The sequence below is a fragment of the Uloborus diversus genome, chromosome 3, assembly GCF_026930045.1.
Source record: "Uloborus diversus isolate 005 chromosome 3, Udiv.v.3.1, whole genome shotgun sequence".
Taxonomy (NCBI): Eukaryota; Metazoa; Arthropoda; class Arachnida; order Araneae; family Uloboridae; genus Uloborus; species Uloborus diversus.
Genome location: NC_072733.1, coordinates 30,304,763 through 30,327,373, shown reverse-complemented (window position 1 = coordinate 30,327,373; position 22,611 = coordinate 30,304,763). Strand labels below are relative to the sequence as shown.

The following is a 22,611-nucleotide window of genomic DNA, read 5'->3' as shown; positions in this document are numbered from 1 at the left end:
TAGTTCTCTTTCCAGGTCCTTAGTTTCCACTGCTGTTCGCAATTTAAAAATTTTTAATTGTCAGTGATGATAAAGTTCTTTTTTCTTCACACCTCTTCCTTTCGCCTACATTGGGACCCTCTTCTTCGAGAGTTTGAGTGTAGACGAAGAACGTGTAGCGGGGGGGGACAGTATCTTCATTTCCACTCTTGTTAGACTGGGAATTTGGTAGCAATCCAGTCAACACCGTGCTTTTGGATCGTAAAGGGGAAATACTAGGTTTGGATTTGGATTAGCAGTTGAGATGTGTTGACTATAACGGATGGCAATGGCTGTTTGGTAGTTTGCCACCTTATCTCTGTTTTCTCATTCTATACCCAGGAAGTATAACAGATTGTTTTGTCTCAAGTTCAATGGAACTATTATCGCGGATTATACCGGGGATCCCTTTAGGGCCTTTGTACACTCGGAGTAAACACACGACGCGACCGATAAGCACCCACTTCGTAAAACCTCATTAGACGCGGGGGGGGGGGGGGGTACCCAAATCATCAGACAAGTTCCACTGTGAACTGCTCTGGCAACTTAATAGGCAACATCAGATGGTGATCGAGCTCTTGCTCGCGCAACGGCTCATTTATATGTGTTATGAATTTTCTACTGTAAATTTCCGGTACTATTTTTAATGTTGCCTCATGTTTAAAGCATGTAATTTTTTATTTTTTTCAGTAAAATTAAATATATATATTGGATGCCATACTATTCTGGTGTTCAATCGATTTAAGCAGTAATGACTAATTTTGTATATTTATATTTCAAAATATAAAACATATTTCAGAGCTTTAACTTGGTTTATTTTATCTTAACTGTTTGTCTTGAGAGAAAACAGAGAAGTAAAATAATAATTATAATTAAATGCTGTTATGATTTTTTTGAAGCTGATTTGGGGTCCTAATCTCATTCTGTAGGTTGAAAAAAACACGTCTTTAACTAATGATACTATGCAATAAAAAAGACCATTGTGACGAACTCTAACTGTGCATCACGCAATACTTCCATTATATACTGTCAGCCCCACTTAATCGGGTATCGGATCAACGAATATTCGCTTATATGAATAAAATCTCCTGGAACCGAATATTTTCCCATAGACGCAATGTTAAAGATCTCCAATATGAATTTTTAAAAATAAGTACCGTAACATATTAAGTACCAAAAAGTAAATAAATAAGAGTTAAAGAAAAGTCAATAGCATAAAATAAATTATTTTGATTCAACACTTTTTTTTTTAAAAGTAAATATTAAAATGTTTATCATAAATGCAAAAGTTATTGAATGTTTTGTACATACTAAGAGCTAATTAATTGCTTTTTATTTAATCATTTTGGTACTCTTTGTCATTTAGTGAAATCCATGTAGGCATTTTTTTACGCAAGATTATGAATTGACCTGTTTTGTTCTTGCATATCATTAATGTATGGGCTGTATAATGTGCTTTTTTTCTGCAAGTTGTTGCCAAAAAAAATCTGCTGCATATTGTACTCTAATATAAAAACATTCAGTGTTCAACATAAAATTGCTGCCAGTTAGGAATTGACAAAGGAAAAAAAAAGTTCAGATCACAAATTTTGTTAGTTCTGAAAACCTGTTTGGTTTAGTTAAAAAGTAATAAATATTTTTGGGTCTGGTTCTGTAATCTAATGATGACTAGTTAAAGTGTTATTTTTTTTATGGGGGGGGGGGGAATTTTCAAACTGAAGGGGGTTTATATATTCGTTATATGTATGCAATTAAAAAAAAACATTTAACATAAAATTGAGGGGAAAGATATTTTTCCCTGTTAAAAGAATTTTGTGCTTTAAAATTGCTTTAAATTAGTCTTACCATCCACACTGCTATAGCATTTTGCGTTGATTGATTTTAATTAGCATTGTTTAGGTCCTTAATTTTTTTGAAAAAGTCCCTAGAAAGTGCTTAGAAAGTCCTTAGTTTTTATTTTGGAAAAGGAGTGGGAACCCTGTCAAGGCAACAGTGAGTTGCGGTAAGTAGAACACATCTGACAGGCCTACAAGCATATAGACCAATGTGCCCTAAGCGTCTGTAAACAATTTGCCTTGAAACCGTCGTACCGGTAGCTGAAGAGAACTGACGAGACAGGTCTGATGCTGTGCTCCGTCATTTTCTTTAGCAGTAACTGCCAAATACTGGTCCTCATTCGGCAATGCAACTCGATGGCGACCTGTGCTGTAACGTCGACTCACAGTACCATCATCTTGGAATCATTGCCAAAGCCTGGAGATGACACTCTGGGCGATTCCAAGTTCCTCGGATACTTCCAGCTGGCTACATCCACATTCCAATCAATTGATAATTCTGCCACATAAAAAAATCATCCAAATGCTTCCTTTGTGCCATAACTATGCAGTTATTGCTCTGAAAGACTTTTAAAACTCTTGTGAACAATTTTACTTCTTTGCCACCATTCCTTATGTACCCCTCTCCTACACTCTCGGCATTGTGACGTATTATCCGCACCATCTGGTGATTTCCTGTAATTTGCATATTCTTCAAGATGTGTGTGATAATTCTACAAGTGAAATTTTTATTTTAGAGTTCAATTTCTGTGTTATTCTGAAATATCCTTCATATATGGACATGAGTGTATAAACAGTCAATTCGCAGTGTATATACAGTCAATTCGCAATAACTTCAATCTAAAGGGATCGACAAAAAACTTCGACTTATCGGAAGTTCGACTTACCGCTAGTTTCGGTTTTCCGCATTTTAATATTAAAAACCATGGAATATTTTAATTAATATGTACATATAACAAACAAAATTACAGAACTTAAATGTTTTTAAGTACAATATGCTAAGTTTAATCAAAAATATTGAGAGAAAAAAAAAATCAAAAGCATGGTTTTGATTTCGATACTGCTGGAACCAATTGAATAGAGCTGATTCTACTTCAAGAAAGGTACGCATCTTCATTTGTTTCAAATTCGGATTCATGGATTCTACTATTTTAGAAGTTTCTCTTTTTCTTTTAATATTGACAGAGTACTTGCTTAGATATCTTTAATAGTAAAGGAGTTCTCTCTCAGGAACTTACGAGCAAATTATCGAACTAAAGAATGAAGGGGAACACATCTTAAGTCATTCTTTGAATAAAGGTACAGTCAGTTGACTTGACAACTTGACAACTTAAAAGCAAATTTGTAATGTAGCAATATGTCAAAGTGTAAACAGTACATTACAACAAAAGAAAACAAGCTAACTCATTTCCACACATATAACTCCTTTATCACACATTGGCTCAACAGGTGCTCTTCTTTGCTTTAGAGGAGTGCTTTAGAGGTTTCTATTGTACAAGAATTGTAAGTGAAGGTGAATTAATTTTTCTCTCATAGTCACTTGTTTCTTTCTTTTTTTCGTTCTTTCGAAATAAATTTCTAGTCATCTTTGAAAAAATTTTCGAGTTAAAGGAAGTTAACTTTGAGATATATTGAATAATTAGTATGGAATTAAAGACAAAGGGGTTGGGACTTGATAAAAACTTCGAGTTATAGTAATATTCGATTTATCGGACTTTGAGTTATCCGAATTGACTGTATATATATGCAGAGTGACAAGAAATAACTTGGACACACATAATATACTATAATTCTAATGGTAATGAAAATATTGCTGGCAAACTTCAAAATAAATATGAATACCTTGTTTCATCTAATATGTTTACAAATGTTCAAAGTGGCTACCTTTAGCCTTAACACATAGCTTTCAACGCATCACAAAATTTTTGGCTGTGGGACGCAACTCACTTACTGATATTTTATCCAATTGCTTGCATGGGGCTTTCTTTAGGGATTAAGACCTTACATTGTTGAACGGCGTCAGTGACCACAATCTGTAATAGTTTGGAGTGGGATATATGCTTGTGGGTAAACGCCACTTGTTTTTGTTGATCTGGGGATAAAATTAATCAAGAAATGTATCACAATTCATTTTGGAGGATGCTGTCTAACCTCGATCGCAAAAGTTCTTTGGAAACAAAAGATGGACTTTCCAATAGGATTCGACACCTGCACACAGAGCTAAGACACAGATGGGTGCAATACACATTTTCTGGACTTCATTTGAGCTCAAGAATGACCACTGTATACCCCAGTTTTGAACCCAATGGATTATTCTGTTCGGTCCATCTTGGAGACAAGGGTGTGTGCTAAACTTCATAAAACTTAGCAGGGTTGCCACGCCACAGGGAAACCTGAAGAAACGGAAAACACAGGGAATTAAAAAAACAACAAAAAAGCAGGGAAAATCCAGGGAATTTTGAAAATTTTCTCAAAAACCTGGAAAATGCAGGGAAAATATATTTTTTTTAAATTAAAGTTGCAAAATTCAATGCTCAAATATGTAAATTATCAAAAAATAAATTACAATTAATAAGTTTTATAAAGTTCAGAAATAAAGTAAAACAATTTTTTTTTGTTTAAGCGAACATTAAAATGTCTATCACAAGAGCAAAATCTTTTTCTTGTTTTATTTAACATGCATCTTGAATTTTATGATAGCTTAATTTAGAGAGCATGAAATTAGAGGTCAATATTAATTGTTCTGCTTAACTTTTGCTCTTTTAGGTCCAAGTAATGAATGGTTAAGATAAGGCTTTTTTTTCTCTTGAATAAAAAGTTAAATAAATTCAATTGCCATGCTATTGTTTCAGTTATAATGAACTCTTCTTCATTTCTCCTTATTATTATTATTTTTTAGTGGGGGGGGGGGGGGTCCCCTGTGATGGTTGCATTTTCATACAGGGAAAACACAGGGAATTTTTTTTCCAAAAAGGAGTGGCAACCCTGCTTAGGCATCCCTAAATAAATCCTTATGCAAGTAATAGTATAAAATATCAGTGATTTGCGGCCCATAGCCGAAAATTTTGCGACACGTTTAAAGCTGTGTTAAGGCTAAAGGTAGCCACTTTGAAAATTTGCAACTATATTAGACAAAATAACATTGTACAGTAGCCCCTCATTATACCGCACCTCGTTATATCGTTATTTTCTTCTGTCTCTCAAAATATTAAAGCCTAAAATGAGAAAAAAAAACCCTTTACTTTAAGTTGGAAGCAATTTCTGAAAACATATGGTATTGCTCAGAGAAAATCTCTTTCTTTTTTATTTTGTAATAAACAAAAGGAAGCTATTCTTCTGAATTCGCTGGAAAAGCAGCAGCAATTCCTGTCATCCAAATGTACATACCCGCGCAGTTGATACATAGCCTTTAAATTGAGTGAGAGACATCAAGCAGGTGTCATACTTGCCCATGTAGAAGAGAACATACGTCCTTCTTTTAGTACAGAACAGATTTGTGCTTGGTTGCACAAACCGGGATTTTGCATGTGGTTACTTTTACTTTTCACATCCTTTCTACAGCAAGTCAAACAAATTAGAAAGTCTATTGGGAATAAGAGGGTATTGGAATGCTCACTCTTATCTCTCGGTAGCTCAGAAAGATCATCTTCATTCGCCATTTGATGTTTTTAACTTTCTGACGATGAAAATTTACTTTAATTTCAATCTTGTTTAAATTTCAATTGGTGTGATAGTACATTCCTGAGCTACATCGAAACTATTACAAAATCATTTCAAAAAGAATGAATACTAATTTACTTGTGTATTGGATTTATAACTTTTTAATGACCTCTGTTATATCATGCTTTCAGATATATCACTCTTTTTCTTTGTTCCCTGAAAAGCGCAATATAATGAGGGGTTACTGTAATTTTAAAGTTTGGTCCTAATATTTTCATTAGCATAAAAATTATAATGCATCATGTGTGTCCAAGTTATTTCTTGTCCTTGTATACATATTAGATTGTTTTTCCTAATGTTGTTGTCAGTTTTTGACTAATTTTTAAGATATTAGGGGGAAAATGCAACATGGATTATAAACATGTATAACACAAAGTGTTTTCAAATTCATTGGTTCAGGAAGTTGTAAATAAAAATTGGAACAGTATTCAAGTACAGTTGAACTCGCTTATAGCAAGCCCTGATTTAACAAGAACCCCGATTTTACAAGGAAATCAAGAGTACTTGGTTGGTACAATGTTAAGTCTATAGGAGCATAACTCGCTTTTAACTTGTAATTCATCAAATTTTTATTGTCTTCCAGCTCAGCTTAACCTTTTTTGGTAAATTTTCTTTAACATTCCAAAGTTAACCTAAGTTAGTGAAAAATCATAAATTCTGATAGCAAGTGATGACAACTTTTTTTTTAGTTTTTGGATCAAAGAAACATTTAAAAATTACTTATGTGTGTTTATGTATATTCCTCAAAAACAATGATATAAGAAAGAAATATTCGGACAGTTCAAAGCAAAGTAATTAATTTCTTTGGAACTGTACAGTGATTAAAAAGAAGAAAAAAATACATTTATGATGATTTTTATGATTTTTTCGTGAACTCGTTTTTTACGAGCACTCGGTTATAACGAGCAATTATTGTGGTCCCTTTGAGCTCGTTATAAGCGAGTACGACTGTAATATTTATTAAATAATATTATAAATCTTGCATATATCAGAATTTGAATGTTTATTACATGGAATATTTTATAAATATACAAGTATGGTAACAATGTAAGAAATGATGCAGTTATCAAACAAGTTGACTTTTTTTTTACTAATTTTATGTGACGATTGTAATCTAATTTTCTTTAACTTTTGAACTTTACACAAAGCTGTTATTAAAAAAGTGCTCACCTGCTCGTTTATCAAAGGATTTTTTCCCCTGCAATGCAAAAAAACTCTGGAATTGTTCAAAATAATCATTTTTTGTATTGGTTTTTTGCACATATTTATTGATTTATTTTTTTAAAATTAATGATGTCATTTATTTACAATTTGAAATCTAAAAGCTCATAAAATAATACAATAAAATAAATCTTAAAGTTAATTCAAAGTTTACCCATAAATAGTTTTAAGAAATACCTAAAGAAAAGAGTTAACTTGGCCAAAAATGTAGATGGCAGTATATATATTTGACCTATTGCTGTAAATGCTTCATTCAACGTAAGACCATCTCTTGTTATAGTTCAGCGACATTTGGTAAGCATTATCTCTGCCCAATGACCCCAATATCTGCGTTCCATTGTAAAGATGTCTTGGTAAAACCTTACCTCATGCTCATGGCTCATAGCTTCACAGCTTTTAAGCAAAGTATCCTGGAAGAAGTAAACAAAATAGTTTCAGATATCATTCATCAATGGTCACAAAACTTCCGTTGGTTTTTTTTGACCAACTGCTGCTTAGAAATACTTATAATACACCCTTAAAGGTTTTCTAGATGTTTTTTTTTCCCCTTTCAAATTGGTTTTCAAAAACTGATTTTCATTGTTGCGCATATTTGAAGGGCCGTTAAAAATTCTCTCCTTAACCTTTGCTTCAATATATCTTGGAAATTTCCCTCTAAGAAATTGGAAAACGATCTTTGTTCTCAGCTTTCACGGAGTTCTTCATTATTCCCTGCAGAATGAGCATGCGTGAAAGCAGAAATAGGAGGATCTACTAGGGAAATTTAAATTTCTTGAAGTCCATTTGTTTTTTTATGTAGTTAGAGCTTTTATCCCAATCAGAGGTTGAAGTTTAGGGGACAGTCAGTCCCATTGACGGGGGGGAGGGAGCTTCTATCTGCCATAAAAAAAAGCATTAGTGAGATTTCACTACCCTATTTGGCTCCGTGTCTTGAATACTAAAGCTAATCTCAACTTTTTATGGTTATCTTGCATTAAGCGAGGGAAAATACTTCGGATATTGCTATTTTTAAGTCAGATGCATTTTTTGTGTTGGGTAATGTTATTTTTAAGATATTAGATCAAAGCCACAGCTCTTAAAATGAAACAATGCAATTCGCAACATAAACTGAAGAAGCTTTGTCTCATTTACTCATGCTCAGAATACACACAATAGTACAGTAAAAATAGGGATCAGAGCAGCCAAACATCCAAAGAAAAAAAATTAAAAGCAGTTGCAAATTGTTTACTACCTTCCCAATAAAAACAGGCAAAAAGTCCCACCCCATTTACGTCAGGTTTCGGAACGGGGGGCATCTAAAAATTGCTATTTTGGGTATTTTTTCGGAATTTTTATAGTGCATTTCAAGTGGAAATATTATGTTATACTAAATTTAAAAGCATTAAGTTAAATGTTTTTACACAAAAAGAGGGATAACACAACCCACCAATACTACAGAGCCCCCTCTCCTCATAAAATGAAGCATTACTCCCAAACCCCCCTCCATACATTTCAAGTGAAAATATTGCAATTTCATGCAAATTAAAAATTGGAAATCAAGTGTGTCCATCCTTCAAGAGCGATGACACATCTTCTCCCAAAGCTACAGCACTCCACCCCCCCCCCTCTCTCCATTTCAAGTCGAAATATTATTTCATGCAAATTTAAAATGCATTAAATCAGGACTGATCATCCCACAAGAACAGTGGCTCACCTCATGAAACAAAATAATATACTAAAAGATTACCCCCCCCCTGGTGGTACATTTGATTAAATGATCAGAAAAATTACGCTGCTTGTTTTTTCCCCTTATACTATATTGCTTTTTTGCAGCGTTTCAAATCAAAATTTTTAGTTTACATTGTTAGACGACTCCTCGCTTGCATTCTGACTATACTGTTAGACGTAATATGGAACACATAGATACAAGAACTAACTCAAAATGTCTAAAGGCGAACTTTATTTGTCGCCGCCATCTACACACTTGGCGCAGAGTTGTGCTTTTACTTATACAAAAAAAAAAACAGCAGACGACCTGTAAACACGAGATTATTATATCTGGCGCCACCTGCCAGATAAATTGCTTTACAACAAAATTTGCATAAATCACGATAAATAAAGAATTGAATAATCAAAAATAGAAAACAGTTCAAAGTTCTTTTCTGATCCGTTTCACAACACTCCCACCTTTTTTATTTGCTTAAATCAAAAATTAAATAATGCTATTTTTAAAACAGGAGCACACCTCTAAAGGGTACAATTTTCATACAGGAGGAGTCAATGTACCATTTTTGGTTTTTACTTTCACAACTCTTACCCGTCCATCTCTTCCAGGAAAAAGTTCCTGAATAAGCGCGATTGGCAGTTAATTCGTTTGAGATTTTCGCTTCAGACCAATACAATGTCCCCTAATTTCAGCTCACAATGAGTTGGTCCATGTCTCTGCACTAATTGTCCGAGGTACTCCTTGCGGAAACGACTTCGAAGTTGTTCCCGCAACTCTTGGCAAAAGCGTTGGCGTACTAAACGTTTATCTCGATCTAACAGATCCAAATCTGGGGTACCTGAAAATTTAATGTCCTGTATAAACATAGAATGTGTTGAAGGCGTTAAATCTTCCGTGTCGTTCAAGACATAGATTAGAGGATGACAGTTCATTACTGACTCCACCTCACATAGGAGAGTAAGTAATTCCTCATAGGTTACGGATGCTTGTCCCAAGACTCGCACTAATAATTCCTTAGTGGTACAAACTAGACGCTCCCACCATCCGCCCCACCACGCTGCTGTGGGTGGAATAAAATTCCAAGTGATGGGTCTTAATGTTTCCAGTGATATCACTTTTTTCCAATCTATTTTTCTCAGCAATCTTGACGCGCCAACAAAATTAGTTCCATTGTCGATGTACACAACAGACGGGCGACCTCTTCGGGCTATGAAACGCCGAAGTGCTTGTATGAAGATCTCTGTGCTTATGGATGACACCAACTCGAAATGTACGCATCGGTATACCCCACATGTAAACAACACTATTCAAGTCTTAGTTTTATTCCGGAGAATAAGCGGACCGCATAAATTTGATTCCGGTGACCTCAAAGGCGAAAGCATCACAAACTCTCTCCAGTGGTAACTGAATGGATCCAGTAGTCAGAGATTTTGCAGTAAATCTTTTACATTGAACACAGTTCTTACCAATTGATCGGATTGTGCGTCTCGCACGGATTATCCAAAATTCTTCTCTCATTATAACAGTCAATGCTTGAATACCACCATGTGAATATTTCAAGTGATAGTCTCTGACTAAACAGTTCACTATGTAGTGCTTAGATGGCAACAAAATAGGATACCGGAATTCATAGGAATCTTCTCTTTCGACGATTTGTGTTCTTACTCTTCTTAAACCACTTTGATCTCTTATGGTCAAAATGCCACCGGTAGAATCTCCCATTTCCGGAAAACTTTCCACCTGAACAAAGAAGCGCGATTTTAGATTCTTTTATTTCGGAATCTGGCAAGAAAGGTTCTCGAATTACCATTATTTTTTGACAATTTTTAATGAATCTTTTTACCCAACTTAAAACTCTTATCATTTTTGAATGTTTAGAAAACTTCTCGTACCATTTAACTCGATCACTTTCTACTACGACACTAAGATTTACATATATGCCTTTCTTGCGTTCTGCAAAAACTAAAGTCTCTTACTTTAACCTCAGATTTCGGCCAATTATCTTTAGAACTTTTAAGCCAAACAGGCCCACGCCACCAATCTGATTTAGAAAACTGAAAAGGAAAACAACCGCGTGAAGGTAAATCTGCGAAGTTTAAATGACTTGAAATATGTGACCACTGATTTGTATTTGTAACTGAACAAATTCAGGGTGGCGACAGATCAGGGAGATCAGGGAAAAGTCAGGGAACTTTATTAATCAGGGAAATATCAGGGAGTTTTGAAAAAATAACAAAAAATCAGGGAAAATTGATTTTATGAAGAAAAAAAATTTTTTTTATTAAGTACTCCAATTGCCTACGCATTTTCTGCCAATTATCTGTTCAGAAAAAAGTAAAATTAATGAGGTGCGATTATACACTGCCGCATATTTGTGCATCTTTTTTCCTCAACATATTTGTGCATCTTTTTTCCTCAACGTCAAAGAATTGAATCTTGCTTATTAACCACAGGATGAACTTCCTAAGATTGCTTCTGTGTCTGTTAGGTTGTTTATTTTACCTTAGTTTGAAATTTCCTTTTACGCTTTCAATGCCACGTAAAATAAACAACCATACAGGCAAAGAGGAAGCCATCATTAATGTCTTAGCTCCGTTGCCTTTATTCCATTGTCTCGAAGTAATTAAGTTCTGTAATCACGATTTCAAGAAGAAATCTTTGGTTTTTGAATTAATACTATAAAAACTTAAAAATTATTACTTCTTTGGGTTTTTAATTTAATTGCTAAAATTGAACTTTCAATTTAAAAAAAAACTTTGTTTTTTGCCGTTATACTATTTGTTGTCACCGCAGATTACAAAATTTTTTTTTCTTCAGACTTAAGTATTTTTTTAATTTTATAACCAGGTTTTATTCTTTTATATATTTTGATATTAACTAATTGCTTTTTTCCCCCCTTGCTTTCAAAGTTGTTTGTTACAAAAGCAATCTGAGATTTTTTTTTTGTTACATACTGAAATTATTTGTAATAGAGTTAACTTGTGAACTTAAGTAAATATCTTTCTTTTTTTTTTGTTAAAATGCTGATATTCATTCATTAAAACCTATATTCTTGATTAGAGCAAAGCTCCCTACGAATGGATGTCAAATGATTTCATCTGTTTTGCATAAATATGTCAATTAGTTATATAAGAATAACTACATTACTTCTATTCTTTCACTATTACTTGTTATTCTTGCAACAATTATTATACTGTTTGAAAACTTAGTTCAAAATAATTTCAATTACTTTTTAGTCCTATCATAAATACATATATTTTTAAGAGTAATTTTAATAGTTTCTTAAAATTCTTATGTTAAGTGGTTTCTGGAAGTAAAGTATTTGTTTTTTTTTAAATTTTCTATAATCTTTCCATGTATAAAAATTTAATATACTGTTTTGTAGGTTTTTCTTTCCTTCCAAAAAAAAATTGTCTTTTTTTTTTTTTAAACCATTTTATTAAAAAGGTAGCATCTTTTTAAAATATATCTTTAGTTCAACAACTTTACACAACTTAAAGCGTTTAAAATACTGCATTTAATATAAACATACAATGGATTTTAAGTAGAGCAAAGAAAGAAAACCATTATCATTGGTAACGTAAATCAGGGAAATTTGGTGAACTTAATCAGGGAAAAGTCAGGGAACTTTTTTTCACAGTTCCTGTCGCCACCCTGAAATTTCCCTAACACGATTACCCACAAAAGTTCCCCACGCGTCATTTCTTTGAAGCCAAAATAATGCCGTGCTGGAATCTGTCCAAAAATATTTCGCTACATGTAATGCGAGTGCTTCCGACACGTATTTAGAAAGGCACACACCTAAAACACACCACATAAGTTCTAGACGCAGAATAGTAATTCCTTTTAATGGAGCAACTCTTGACTTGGCTGCTACAAACCTGACATATTTCCTCTTCACTCTCAAACCTCAAAAAAAATTACTGTTGCATATGCATGCTGGCTAGCATCACAAAATATATGAAGTGACCAGGTACTTTAATCTCCGAACCCTATAAGCCGTGGTATTTGCAAATCATTCAGAATTTTCAGTTGATTATACCACTTTAAAAATTTGTTTACAGTGTTATGGGGTAAAGGGGTATCTCAGTCCACCTTCATCTTCCAAATTTCCTGTAGTAACAACTTCTCTTGCAATAAAACTGGTGTCGAAAATCCCAAGGGATCAAAATTTGATTGCGTTAAAGACAAAACCTCTCATTTAGTCACTTTTTCTGAAACCGCTACGTTCTCAATTTTTACATGAAGATCATCTAACTTTCTGTCCCACATAATTCCTAAAACTAGAAAGGGATTATCTACCGGGGAATCCACGCTCAAATATTCTGGCACCAATTCAATACCTTTCTCTACTGGACCATATGTCCACATATGCAAGTCCATTGGAGCTTCAGCTAAAATTTCAGTAGAGGATTTTACAAAATCCACAAGATCTTTTTCATTATCTACTGAAGTCACCCAATTATCAATGTAAAATGATCTTTTCTCCGCACGCACACCACCACTTAGCTGTAAGCCTTAGGTTCCACCGTCCGGGGGGTCCGCGTAGCGAGCCTTTCGCACGGCTGGGTGCGACAATGTAAAATGATCTAATTTTTGTGTAATATCATTTTGATCAGGCGTACTTTTGACAAATGGAAGGAAATAACTACCCCCCCCCCCAGTAAAAATGGGCTCGGCTGTACAACAAACACAACTCTTGTGTGACGAAGAATCTTCAACTTGCCAGTCTCCCACCATAAAAATCTCAAAAAGTCCCTATCTTCTTTCTTCAACTCAATCTTCCAAAATGCACGCCGAATATCGGACGTAATGCTAATACTTTTCTCTCTAAAACCTAACAAAATAGATGGAATTTCTTCAATTAAATTTGGGCCTTTAACCAAACAATTATTAAAGGATGGTGATCTATTAACTTTGCATGATAGGTCAAAAACCGGTCTTATCTTAGTCTGCATTGTCGGCCAAGGTTGAAAGACTGGATGAATAATGCCCTTTAAAAGGCAATTCATCATTTGGTACCGCTTCAATTACACCCTCTTTTAACCACTGTTTAAGAATTTTATCGTATTCCTCATATTTTTTCAAAGACTTTAGTCTATTGGTGACATTGAACAATCTCTTTTTTTTTTTGGCTATATGACAATTTGAGGGTAATTCTACATTGCATCCCAGCCAAGGTAATCCCACACTATAATGACCCTCCTCATTTCTCCAGAGAGAATTCAAAAATTTGCTCACTTGCTATCTTCTCCTCTAAAGAGTTATTTAGTTTGAGATTAGCAACCAAAATTCCGATGGTTTTTAAGCTCCAATGATCCAAAATCTTGAAATCCTCTATTGCTAAACTGGTACAAAAGGCAGACGCATTTTTCCCTTTATGAAAATCATCTGATACACCACAAACTGTCCAGCCGAATTTTGTACAAATAGTGGTTAAACCCCCTTTCAATTGCTTAACGCGCCCGGTAAGAATTTTCCCGTACATGTTACTACCTATGAGCATTTCTATTTTAGGACAATTTTCTCCTAAATCTGACAACCAAATCCGATTTCGCTTTAATTCTTTCATTATCGGACCCTTTGGTACCCGAAGTATATCTGCACAAATTACCTTCTGATCCAAGAATTCAAATTCTAAATTTGGATACCTATACGAGCTGACTGAGCACAATTTTGCTCTGTATTTTTTATGCAACTTTGGTTCAGTTTTAGTACTCCCAAATAAAGTAAGAGCTACATTTTCTTTTGACACAATGGGTAATCCTAGCTCTGTGGCTAATGATTCCAAAATTTATGATTTTTGGGAACCACAATCTAAAAGGGCTTTTATTACTTTACACCCTTTAACTCCCGCTATTCTTACTCACAAAGTCATTAAAGCTACCTTCGGGGTACAAGTTTGCCCAACTGTAGTTGTATGCAATATTTCAGCTACCGGCTCTTCTTCTATTGGCTGAATTGTTTTATTCAACTCTGGACATAAAATATTTAAATGCGCTTTACCGCAAGAAAAACACTTAATAAAATGCTTACAAAATTTTGCTATTTGATTTGGCTCTAAACATTTTAGACAACATTTTTTTTCTTTAACATTAGCTATCCTTTTATTAAGAGATAATGCACGTGCCCCATAGCAATTTTTACAATCATGCATTTTATCACAAAAAAGACAAGCTCAATCCTTAGTGCTAAGAAAACTTGAAGCAGTGGAAGTGTGAGCTTGTTTCTGAAACTTAAATTTTCCTTTCAACTCATGATTTCCTTCTTTATGACTAAAATTATCTAACTCACGGCGAGCCAGTTTTATCCTCTCTTCACCCTCCACTTCAGCTTTCAAAACTTTCATTAAATTGGAAAGGCGAGAAACATCAACTCCTTCAGGCTCGTTAAGGAGTGAACTTCTTTGCCACACTTTCAAAACATCCTCGGTAAGACATGATTCCGCCATCGGAAACAACCAAGCTGTATTTTCGTGTGACTTTAAACCTAAATATTCCAAGGCTCTCAAATGAGCTTCAATTTTATCATAGAGTTTATCGAGCGATAATTTATCCTTACTATTTGCTTTAACATTAGAAACAATTAACTTAATTAACGCTCTGGCATGTACTTCTACTAATAGTTCTGGTTTTCCGAAACGTTCTTTCAAAGCTGAAACAACTTTATCATAATTCTCGGAAGTAACTGGATAACTTTCAATAAACTCTCTAACTCAAGAACGAGTTTCATACACAGAATTAAATAGGCAAATTTGTCACTCTCATACAAATCAGGGTCACTATGAATTTTTTCAAATTGGGATCAGAGCGGCAACCAATTTACAAATCCCCGTCAAACTCTTTTAATTCAATTTTCGGAAGTCTATATTGTTTAATCCTATTCAAAGAAAAGTCAGCACTATTGGTTGACTTCGATTCTAATTTAACTTGTTTAGGATTTTGAAATTTTTCATTTACTTGCCGAGACAAAGTTATGAATTCATCAGAATACATTTCACACTGTTCTATTTCTTTATTAACATCTTCCTCTAAAGTATTCTCATAAAAAAACAACAAATCAAGAATTTGATTATCAATTGTTTTAAGTTCTAACTGTACGTTTTTTAACTTAGTAATTTTATCTTGAACTTCATCTGAGGAAAATTCTTCCTGACCTAACTCTACTTTTACGACATTCGCAGTTTTCGTAAAAGAAGTTCTTAAACCAGTACGTTTACCCCTCAATGCTTTCAATTTTAAAGTTTCCATATTTAGCATTCAAAGTTACGTTAATTAGCAAAACAATGCCGACAATGCAGAATTACAAACTATTACAATTGCTAAAAATTTACTTTAAGAAACTTGAAAATTCCGAACATTTATCAAAATACAAAAAGTATCGGAAAACATCGACAAATACTCAAACACTTCTAAAAATACCTCAAAATTCCTATAAAATCCTTGTCACGGACGCCACTAAATGTTAGTAGAATCCTCGCTTGAATTCTGGCCATATTGTTAGACGTGATATGGAACACATAGATACAAGAACTAACTCAAAATGTCGAAAGATGAACTTTATTTGTGCCCGCCATCTACACACTTGGCGCAGAGTTCCGTTTCTACAAGTATAAAAAAAAATCAGGCGACGACCTGTCAACACAAGATATTATTTTATCTGGCACCACCTGCCAGATAAATTGCTTTACAACAAATTTGCATAAATCACGATAAATAAAGAATTGAATAATTAAAAATAGAAAACAGTTCAAAGTTCTTTTCTGATCCGTTTCAAAACATAAGTTATATGTGCATGCATTCCTCTGAGACGTCATCCTCTCCGTCAGAACTGGAGTTTTCAAATGATTTCTCAAAAGCTTGTAACAAAAAGTCTTCGTTATCAAGATCTTTTTTGGTATTAGGTCATAGGCAAAATCATTACTGTTGCAGCTACACTGTATAAACGATTCAGAAACGTTACTGGAAAATAATGGGCAGCTGATGGGTCCAATTTCTGCCAGTATCACATCTTACAAAATCGAGGAATGTTTTCTGCTAAAATTTAGTAACCTTCCTGATATTATCATGGAAGCCTCCTGAAAAATTCCGACAACTTCTCGTTAAAAGCCAGTTGTGTCTTTGGAAAATTAGACTAAACAGGAAATTATAATATAATAGCTTCGCATCTTCCTGATTTATCAAGGAAGTTCCAAGAGCATTATTGCAAACATGGCCAAAGCTAAGCGAGATTTGCAAGTAAGTAACGAGAATTTTACTCACTTACAATTCTTGCAAAGCAACGTAGTCCATACTTACTCGGTAATTTGTATGGACAGGCTGTAATTGACCTGAAGCCGATCCACTTTATAAATACGCTCAGTTAATCTTTAAACTGAGAGCTAAAAATAATTTTCACAAGGGTGAAAAGTCTGCATTCATGCAACTTGTAGCAATTTAGGAATCTTTTTGACAATGATACTTGATTTTTCCAGGAAGTGGATAAAAACCATTAAAATCTCGAAATGTAATACGGAAATACCCAGTAACATTTCGGAATTTTTATACAGTGTATGTCTAACACAGTTTGTGCATATAGTTGAGCACTTCCGTCCACTTTCAGACTTTTCAAACATTCACTACATCTAATAAACCCCTCAGAGCAAGCACAAGATATGAGGTATAGAAAACCTTCTAGAGCAGAAATCTTGGCTGTTGTAACAGGATGCAGATGCTATTTTTGTGGTGCTTTCTCCTTCTTTATGCCCATCAAGAAGGACACTAGCTCTCCCATATTTACAAGTGACATACACATTGCATTGCTGGCATATTTCCTTGAAGCTTGCTGATCATTACTGGAAAAAAGCATGATGGAGAAGGTATCTTCTATCTATAACATATGACACCTGCTGTTTGTTTTGTGATGGTGAATGGATCTTTTGCTTCAGGTCATATTACTTTAAGGATACAGGATTTCTTTCCTTATGAAACCAGATTCATTGAATATTGATGGAGGATCAGCGCATAACTCGTACTGGAAGTTTTTTACATACCATTCGGTGTAAAAGATGGTTTGAGTTTACACATCTTTGCAGATAGTAAGTACTCTCGTAACAGAAGCGAGAGACTTCACTACATAGTTCCCTTACAAAGAAATGACACACTTTTTTTTTGTCTTCAATTTCTTCTTATGTTACCGCACCAACACTAAAGGCCTCATCAGAACTCGCTTTATCATCAGCGGCTGACCAGTATCAGCTAGCAGTACCACTACCAACTTAAGTCAATACCCGTAGAGAGGAAAGAAACTTCTTGTGGCTTTAGAAACGGATTGTGATCTCCAAAATGGGAGACAAAAAGGTGTAAATATTTAGCATTCTACTGTTGTATTGCTCATTGCTCTCATTAAGACTTGATCTATTGTTGATTATTACAGGTCCACTGTGTTGGATCGTTGGGTAGCCTGATGTAATACCTTTATCAAACTTTTTATCGCATAATGTACTCAAAAGTTTCTCATCGTGTTTTAACCATATGTCCGTATTTTTAGCATAATTCACATAACGGGCTGCGTAAGAGAGAGGAAGCTTGGTGTTTGCAAACGAGTACCCCCACCGACTCAGAGGGTGCAGAATCACGGCATTGCCCGTCTCACTATTGGCAGTTTCTGTTTATCCCTCTTTATGGTCATGGCAAAAGAAACTGAAGCAAATTAATTAAGAAGAAGGAGGAAAACTTCAGTCAATTTAGGCTTTTTCTTTGGGCTGCACAAGGATTTAGTTTTTGATATCACATCTGTGCTCTAAACAGTTAAATAACTCCAGTTACAACTAAATTGGTTACTGAGCTCGCTTAGATTATTTTAGAATGAGCTTTCTGCCATTACTATATCATTGTGTGACATTTTGTACTTCAGAAAAGTTTAAAATCTGAAATTTTTTTCGTGAACTTCACTGCTATCATTGATTTTAGAATGCAAATTATAGGGTACCCCCACCCCCTCCAAAAAAAAGAAAAAAAAACGATGACGCAACTCTCAAGTGTTACGGAGTACCCATCCAGAATAAAAGCCCTCAAAAAAGAAAGAAATACCCCTACTGTCAATGACGCAAGATGCGCCCCGGACCCCCCCCCCTCCATCTGTACCCCGATTAATTAGCATTTTGTCAAATATAGTTTATTATTTTACTATTTTAGAGTGGTTTCTGCAATTTTTGAGTATTTTTTTAAGTAATAGAAAGCATTTTTTTTTTAAAAAGAGGATTATTTCTGCCCCCCTTTCCCCCCAAACCTGACGTGCAAAATGCTGGGACTTTTTACCCCTTCTTTCTTGTAGGGTAAGAAGCAATTTGCAACAGGTTTAAAACTTTTTTTTTTTTGGTTGTTTGGGTTTGGATATTTTTGAACCTAATTTTACTGTACTATAAGTTCAGACTGAATACAAAGATCAGCTTCAATCATTTTTTAATGAAAAAATTCAATGACTTTTATCATAACGTTTTGAAGTTTTAAACTTTTTTTTTGCTTCTAAAATTTACTCATTTAATAGCATTCCTTTGAGTTATATATGGGACTTATTTTTTTTTCCTTTTTGTAATATTGTAAATTTCTTTTTGCTTTTACCTAATAGAGTTATTAGCAATTATTTTTATGTAAAATTTTTTTTCAATGGACATTTCAGAGAAAAATATTATCAAATATTCATTAATTGCAACTAGTTAATATTTATATTGATGCATTACTAATTTGCAAATAATGTGAGTTGCTTAGATTAGATCCATTTAGCTTTAGCATACTTTTGATCAGTTTTAAGATATTTTTAGACAGTTTGGGATGGCAAAAACCACCTGTCCTGTCTAAACCCCAAGCCTGAAACTAACCAAAAGTTGTTTTCTGCTAATCATTTAACCCTGTTAAAAATTGTACCTGTTTGTTATTTCCCTTTCTTACAAAACTTATACCTTTTTTTCTCCTAGGAAATTATGTTTTGACCTATCTTGCCACATGTCCAAAGTTAGCTACATTTGTTACTCAAGCTTTAGTTCAACTTTTTGCCAGACTTACAAAAATTGGCTGGTTTGACATGTACAAAAAGGAACATGTATTTCGAAATTTAATATCTCAACTAAGTGGTTTTCTACAGGTAAGAGAAAAATAAATCTGCACTTGTATCAATATTTCAACAAATTGCACAAAACTAGCTGAAATTTGAAGAAGATTTCAAGATTGTTAATAATTTACAGTAGTGACCAAAATTGTGGAAACTTTTATGAGAAATAGCATTTTTGAAATTTGATGACTCTTAGAGAGTTTTATTTAAAATAATGTCATAAAATTGCACAATATTTTCAAGAAAATTTAGCTAAGAATTCATTAGATTAACTTTATTGTGAATGTTTCTCATAATTGAACAGCAGTTATAAAACAGAAAATGAGACAGAAAAGATATACATCAAGACTCACTTATCACAGTTGGCTATTTTTTGACAGGAGCCAAATTAGCCATTGGATTTCAACAATAATTTCAGATACTCAGCTGATACTGATTTTTTCCAACACTGTCAAAATTTTGAGGTTCATTTTCACGTTCTTTGTTGAACCCTCTAATAATGGTATAAGATAGGAACTGAAATTTGAACATACAGTGAAATTTGGTTATAACAAGCATTCAAGGAAGGGACCATGACATTTACTTGTCATAAGTGAATGCTCATAAAAAAAGGGTTCAAAAAAAAAAAAAGTCATAAAACCACATACATAATTTCTTTTCCAAATTTTTTAAATTGCTGTTCAGTCTCAGGTTTTTTTAAAAATTCATATAGCCTAAAGCTCTAGATTAGTACTCGCCTGTCGCCAACTGACTACCATTTCATTCAAAATGGGTACCAAAAATCAAGTCCTGGTCACCAAAAGTGACGGCCATGATTTTATTTATTTGTTAAAGCCTGTATTGTGCTAGGAAAACATTCTTTCAGTCCATTCTTTGCTATGTGTTATCCCTCTTGTTCAACTTATTCTGAAATGGCCGGAGCCCAGACCGTGAGACCTTACATGCCGCTAAAGAAGTTACCAACAAATATAACCAAATACGTTTCAAATGCTAATTTGTGAGTCAATATTTAGGAACTTTTATTATTGTTTGTTATTATCTAGAAAATAATAGTTTTAAGATTTTTTAATGAAATCAGAAGTGGATAATTTCAAAGCTTTCCACTGGTCATGATTTTTACAGGGTTGCAAACTACTACACATTTTGCAGAGTTGCTCCTCAAATATAGGGAAACTCTGTGACTCCACAAAGAAGTTCTTTTGTTCTGCATTTCCTGGCTGAATGCTTTCAAGCTTAAATTTTGCTATTTTGACAAAACAAACATGTAAATATGGGAAATTAAAGGTGCTTATACTGAAAGATTGAAATAGTGTTTAAAGTTGTTTTATTAATTTAAAAGTAATTAGTTTTGTACTAATGTTTAAAGTGATTCTTAAAGCTCTAAAACAATTTTAGATAAGTGGTTTTATTGTTATTTTTATTGACTTTTATACAAAATTCCAAACTGCTCTGCAAAATTTTAAATTGCTTCTCAAAATCAGCACAATGCTGTAATTGTTTCTCTAAGGTTGGCAACCCTGGATTTATATGTTTTTCCAATTTTTATAGATTTCTGTGAAGCATTTAGCAGGATCATTTATTCTATTGCCATTAGCCGTCATATTTTTCACCTTCATGGTATTTAAACAATACATTTGTCACAACTTTTAAATTTTCTTTAGTACTAGATAAGAAATTTAAAAGCATTGTATGAAAAAAATGTTCTCATCAAAGTTTCTTAATGGAAGAAATATGATTAATTTTATTTTTAAGTATAAGGGGGAAAAAGGCTATGAACTTTTAAAGGGTTTTTTCTGTCTTTTTTTAATTTTATCATATTAATTTATTCTGTTGCCAAATGTCCTCAATTTTATTTTCATGTCAAAATCGAGACTCGTTGAGCTGAAAATTCTATAATCAATGAACTTAAAGCTACTACCAATTCAAGCACTAAGTTACTGCTCTTAAGTTAAGTTGTTTGTGAAGTGTTTGGACTCGGCACCAGCGTTGTGGATTCAAATTGAGAAGAACTGAAATGTTTTCAAATCCATGCAGCAATTTTCTGTAATAAAGACTGTATTAGACACTTTGTTATGCATTCTTGTTAGTATAATACAGATTTGGAAAGGGTCTGGAGCTACATGAAGGATATCATTGGAATGAGAAGTGTGTCCATGAAGAGGGACACTTAATACACACGGTTGAGAGTAAGGTGCAATGGAGACAATATTCCAAAACAAGATTTTTGTAGATCCATCAATTTATGGTAGGTTTGTTTGCTGAAATATAATCGTATCAGGCAACAAAAATTTTCCAACTAAAAGCCCAGAAATGTTCTGATCTTTTTTCATTTTTAAAAATTTGCAAACATTCTTTTTCGTTGTAAGCGTATATCATGGTGTCCCCCCCCCCCAAAAAAAAAACAAAACAAAATTTGGTTTTTCTAGTTGCACACCTTCTTTAATTTTTCCCTTTATGTCAAAACAAGTGTAAAAAAAAGTTTCACATAACTTGAACAACGGCAACACGTCCCAACTTGTGCCTGAAAGTGTAAACCATCTCTGTGTACTAGGCCAAATAAGAACATTATTTTTTTTGGAAGTTCGAAATTTCATGTTGATAAAACGTTGCCCCTACAGCCCCACATGTACCACAAAAATATTTAACCAAATTAAGTGTCTAGCAGGAGGCCTAATATTTATAATTTTCTTCAAAAAAATTGATTTTTGAGATTTATCTTTTAAAAAATTACGTATACATTTAAATAAAATATCAAGTTCAAAAATTAGTAGCAAACATATTTTCAAATCAACATTTGCAAATTAATAATAAAAGTATAATATTTTAAAATGCAAAATTTTACCTAAAATTGAGAAAATCCCTAGTTTGAGTACCATGTGGAAGACTTAAATATTGCAAGAGAGCAAAAATTGCTATTTATTGCTAATTATCTACTCTACTGTTTATGTTTTTCAGCTTGATAACTTCGTGAAATTTAACTTACATTTAAAAAAATAGATATAGAAAAAAAATCAATTTTTTGAG

The 22,611-nt window shown here is 33.6% G+C and overlaps 1 protein-coding gene across 1 annotated transcript in view; it reads left to right on the top strand.

The window, feature by feature from the left end:
- LOC129218311 (exportin-7-like) overlaps positions 1–22,611 on the top strand; it is a 223,957-nt gene that overhangs the window by 15,313 nt on the left and 186,033 nt on the right. The window contains exon 4 of the mRNA XM_054852545.1: positions 19,454–19,620. Within this exon, the coding sequence (XP_054708520.1) occupies positions 19,454–19,620 (167 nt within the window). The remainder of the gene's footprint in view (positions 1–19,453; positions 19,621–22,611) is intronic.